Raw genomic sequence first — 5,088 nt, 5'->3', positions numbered from 1 at the left:
GATTAGCTAACATGGTTTCGCAATTGCAACTCTCCAAATTTGGCACATATTAGTAACTTTATCTAAAGGCGCTTTTAGGGAAATGATGCTTCAACCCCAAAACATAGGGGCACGTTGTGTCTATTGTTCAGAACATTTTATCGAATTTTTACGTTCCTACCATATGCGTCCCGCTGCCTGTTCAGCCTCGCTTCCGAATCGACGACGTCCGCTTCTCTGGCTCTTCGCAACCAGCCGGCTCTGCGCTGCTGGCTTTGCCTATTCCATTATATGGGCTCGTTCTAGACTGTATGAGTTTAGCGGGAACTCTCGATGTAGATTTAGTGCATCATAACTTGTTCGCAGATGGTTGTATGGTGTCATACCTGGCTGTTATCAAAATGTGATAAAGCCACCGTCAGTGTCATCCGACAACGTGGCACTGATCAGCCGTACTTCCTTGTTTTGCCAAATGTAATTTACTCAAGTATGACTCGACATAATAGAAATATAGGTTGTGTAACGCTGACTTGTATCCTTCTGCAGGCCTGTGTCTTGAGGCACTGCACACCGCCAAAAACTCGCCCGCTTCCTCTCGTCTCCGACCCGTGATCGTGATCCAGGTGACGTGTGTGTGCTTGTGAAAGGTATACGTGCGTCTGGAATCTTTGACCGGTTTAGTGCTCGTGCTTATGTTGCAACCAACGTAGGACAAGTATAATAGGCGGCGTTTTTATAAATGCTAGCATGAAAATGAGCGAAAGAGCCAGACAAAGCTATTCGAAAAAAAAAAAAAAGTGTCCGAGGGCACCAATGCTCAGTTCCATATATAGCAGTCAATGCGTGGAGGCTAGAGAGACTTCTTGCAGTGGCTTCGTTCGCACTTGGATATAGTTCGATGAGAGAGAGAGAGAAATAACGTTTATTTGCACCCGCAAAAAGAGCCCCGAGGAGTCAAGATGTTTTTTTACCTCAGTTTCGCGCAACTGTCGTTTATATAGGCACAGTACTGAATGAAACGATTTTTAATTATTAGAAACAAGCACGCTGTGGTATACGGCTGCTAATGCGTTGTTTTAAATCATTTTAATTTTTTTAAACGTTTGTTTCGGGGGGGGGGGGGAGGGGTTGCAACCCGTCGCGAGAAGCCTCACGTGCATGCTCGCGCGAGCGAACGCTGTGGGAGCGCAGCGAAGCATGGAACGGTCATCGAAGCATGGACAGAACACGCGGAGTGATTTTTCTTGACCGAACTTCTTGCGTAACTTCCACAGCGTTGACTGCTGTGTATGGAACGGAGTATAAGCACGTATGAGTTGTGGATGCGAAAGCATTAATGTTCAATTGAACGCCGCTGAGCGGTACTTACAGTTATGAACTCCTCGCGGGCAAGCGAGCGCGTCGAGACGCTTGGTGTGTTTGGATTTGGCCTTACCGAGGCGCGGTTAGAACGCAGGTGCGTGCAAGGGACGCGCGGATAACACAGGGTTCCGAGAGCGAGAGTGACGTTATGTCGAAGCGGTGGCCTTTCCCCTCACGCAATACCTGGCGCGCTAACACGGCAGGAAGCGTATTATGGGACGATCGCTTTCGGCCTGGGCCATAAGGTGCGCGCTGATTGGCTGGTTGAGAACTACGTCACGCGAAAGCGATAGTATTGCCGAAAGTGATCGTCCGAGAATGCGTCGCCAGGTGTTACGTTTTGCCCGCTCTGCTCAGTCGAGGCGGCTCGTGATGTGGCGTCGCAACCAATGGGAATTTACCTGCCCTTTCGCTGTTGCAGATGACAGACGCCGGCTTTCGCTCAATGAGTGATTTGACGCTTTCGCATAAAAAAATAACATAAAACGGAACTGAAGTGCGCTCAGCTGAGCAGCCGGGATATATATATATATATATATATATATATATATATATATATATATATATATATATATATATATATATATATATATATATATATATGGTGTCTCAGTCCCACGCAACTTGAGCTAAGGTTTTTAGAAATGAAAGGTGCGTACCGAACGCATACTATTTGTAATAGCCTATAGTAACTCCGGCGTTCTTATGTTTTCTCCATAACTCTCCCATTAATTCGGTTCAATTACCAAATTTCTAATTATTGGCTGAGGACCCCAAGTATGATATGCAGATTTGCAGAGCACCTTCAGAAACCACCGATCGTGTTCTTTCCTGTACGATCCGTCTCACGTAGTCCTCTTTACCGGGTTGCAAAGAAAGCCCGTGAAGTATGAAAAGAGCCACGTGACGGAGCGCTTGCGCAGAGGTATCGTGCTGCGCTTAAGCATGCGTTCGGTGAAAAAGTCAGCAGCGTGCATTTGCGCAGTCATCTGGCGGGAGCCGCCGGCCCAAGTGCCTACAACCATCATAAGGCCCTGCCGATTTCTCGTCACCAGACACCATGCAGCTGACCTTGTTCACCGAAAGCACGCTTAAGAGCAGCACGGCACCACTGCGCAAGCAATCCGTCACGCGGCTTTTTTTTCATATTTCGCGGGCTTTCTTTGCAACCAGGAAAAAAGGACTACGTGAGACGTATCGTACAGGAAACAACTCGATCGGTGGTTTCTGAAGGTGTTCTGCCAATATTCCTCTCATACTTGGGGTCCTCAGCCAATTATTAAAATTTGGGTAATTGAACTTAAATAATGAGGAAGTTATGGGGAAAATGAAAGAATGCCTGATTTGCTATAGGCTATTACAAATAGTATGCGTTCAGTTCAATTCGCTTCCAACGCGTGTTTCATTAAAATAAAAGTGTTGGCTCAAGTTACGTGGGACACCCTGTATATATATATGTTGCTGATGAAGTAGGTTAAGAATGCTAATCGCTTTAATATATCGTACGCTGAGCTTCATGATGCATACAACAATTATTCGTCATACAAGTCAAAGTAATGGAGGTATCTTTACAGATAAGTTTACTCTGTAGCTGCATTTCATGGTGCACTGCCGGGTGTAGTTAACGGTACAGCAAAACCGTTCTCAATGGATTTGCTGTCTATTCGGATGCATGTGTCTTAACTACGATGTCAGTATCGTTCAATATTTCAACAAGACGCCGTGGGGCGCCTCTCGGTATATAGCCGTTCGGACTACCGCTTACGGCGCTCGACGCGGCATGAAGCGATGTGGTGCGAGAGCCCGGAGTTCTTAGCTGGTAAATCTAGAATATAGCCTTGGCTAAACAGGTACGTATACTGTACCTATGCTGTTCTGAGTCGTATCGGTGTTATTCTTGGCTACAACGACAGAGTCTCCACACGGCCCGTTACAGTGGTACAAACGATATTACAGGGTAAGAGCTCTAAAATGTAAAATCTCGTACAGGGTGTACACTGCTACACAATCTATACCTACTCCGCATGTTCCTCTAACGCAGGAAGATTCGAAACTACATAAAGAGCACATGGTTAGCGATGCGACACGCATGACGTCTTATAAATTGTGCCTTTGTTTCTTATTTTGCAGCAGGCAGTGGAGGAGTGTGGGAGTGTCAGCACGATGGCAACACTCCAGCACTGCGTTGACTCCACTAGCAGCGGCAGAAGCCACCCGATGCAGATCCAGCGGAATCGGCAGCAACGCACTCAAAACAGCGCAACGCCCAGACGCGGCGAGTGCGACGAAGGCCGTCCTGACCAGAAGACCGGGGAAGGCGTCTGCGCCAGCCGCGGGCTGTGGCCGTCCATGGCGGTGCATCGTCTTTACGGGCCGCAGACTTGCACAGGTGTCCTCCGCGAGACGCTCTGGTCGTCCGGATCATTCGTCGCTGAACGTGAACGGCCCTCCGTCTTCCAACATTTCTACTCGGCTTCGAATGCCGACGACGGAGTGCCTGAGCCACAGTACAAGCGCGTCCTCTGCGACTGCGACGTCGGCGTAATCGAGCAGCCAGCGCAGTCAACTCAGTTACTGCACTTCGACGTGGAACACAACGGGGACGAAGAAAACGGCATTGAGGAGCTACGCACAGGTACCAACGGCAAAGACGTCGCGATGCTGCACACGACGATGGCCAACGGTAGCGACGACGAGCAGCGGGACGCGGCGCTCAACGAGCGTTACCGGGCTAATTCAGTGCCGGAAGCCAGCTACGGTCCGGTGTCGACGACCCACGGCACAGTGCCCGTCGCGCAGATGGGCTGCGTACGTGTCGACATCGGTGCATGGCGCAGTGCGGGTTGTCAATTTCCCAAAACACTGCACTACGGCCATCAATCCATCGGCTGTTTTTGCACCTGCTCTCCGTGCTGCCTTGTGCTGCGAGAAAGTGCAAAGGCTGACTCGGGCACTGGCAGCCGATTGGCCAGGATGTAGAACCGCGGTACCACGTTGAGACCCTTCAGCTGCGCGCTTTGTGTACTGTGGTTGCGTTATGATTTAAGTCAACAGCGCAAAGACTTCAAAACATCCGTGACTAGATGTTCTCAAATGCGTCCAACCTGGCTGCGAAGTATGACGAAGAAGGATTCAACGAATGTTTTTGAGTCCTTATCCAGGCAAAAGTAGCACAAGGCTGGCACTGTCGGGAGATGTCCGTGTGTCCCGCTGCTCGGGCTGACGTGCGATCTGGACGTCAGCGCGAGGAGGATATTACCGTCCACACCATCTGTCAAGCTAGCCTCGTGCTGTGACGTTAGGCCTCGCCTCGTCCGCATAAGCCAGAAAAGGCGCTAACGGAAAAGGCCGCGCTGCCATTTTAGAGATGGTGGATAAACGGTTATGTTTGACAGCTGGGGACGCCCGATTATGTTCGATGTTTTGTGCCAATTTTAGCGATTACTGTTTGCTGTAATTTTTGGTGTACGTACGTTGAATATATTATGTATAGGAACTTACGTGTGTCCTGTCTATAGCAATACTTATGCTGAGAACGTACATAAATTTTGCGGTGTTCATTTTTTATTGTTGCAATAAAAGGGATGCATGTTTTTGGAGTCAACCTATTTATCACTGGCGCTGTAGAACGAAAACACTCTTACGTGCTTTTAAGTGGTCCAATGTATGTCAAGGCTTTTAAAGCACGGCCACGGCGGCCGCAATTCGATGGGGCCGAAATGCGAAGACACCTGTGCACTTAGGTGA

The 5,088-nt window shown here is 48.9% G+C and overlaps 1 protein-coding gene across 1 annotated transcript; it reads left to right on the top strand.

Moving 5' to 3' along the window:
• Positions 1 to 390: 390 nt before the first annotated feature.
• LOC142570880 (uncharacterized) lies at positions 391 to 5,088 on the top strand. The gene is made up of 2 exons (XM_075679186.1): positions 391 to 626; positions 3,472 to 5,088. Exon 2 carries the CDS (start codon positions 3,505 to 3,507, stop codon positions 4,318 to 4,320), a length of 816 nt encoding a protein of 271 aa, XP_075535301.1. The 5' UTR covers positions 391 to 626; positions 3,472 to 3,504; the 3' UTR covers positions 4,321 to 5,088.

This window comes from Dermacentor variabilis, chromosome 2, assembly GCF_050947875.1.
Source record: "Dermacentor variabilis isolate Ectoservices chromosome 2, ASM5094787v1, whole genome shotgun sequence".
In the NCBI taxonomy this organism is placed as follows: domain Eukaryota; kingdom Metazoa; phylum Arthropoda; class Arachnida; order Ixodida; family Ixodidae; genus Dermacentor; species Dermacentor variabilis.
Note: the sequence above shows the minus strand (reverse complement) of the source record. Positions and strands in the feature narration are given on the sequence as shown.

What these genes read in the sequence shown, in the direction of transcription:
- LOC142570880 (XM_075679186.1), top strand. Translation starts at nt 3,505, where the DNA reads ATGGCAACACTCCAGCACTGCGTTGACTCCACTAGCAGCGGCAGAAGC.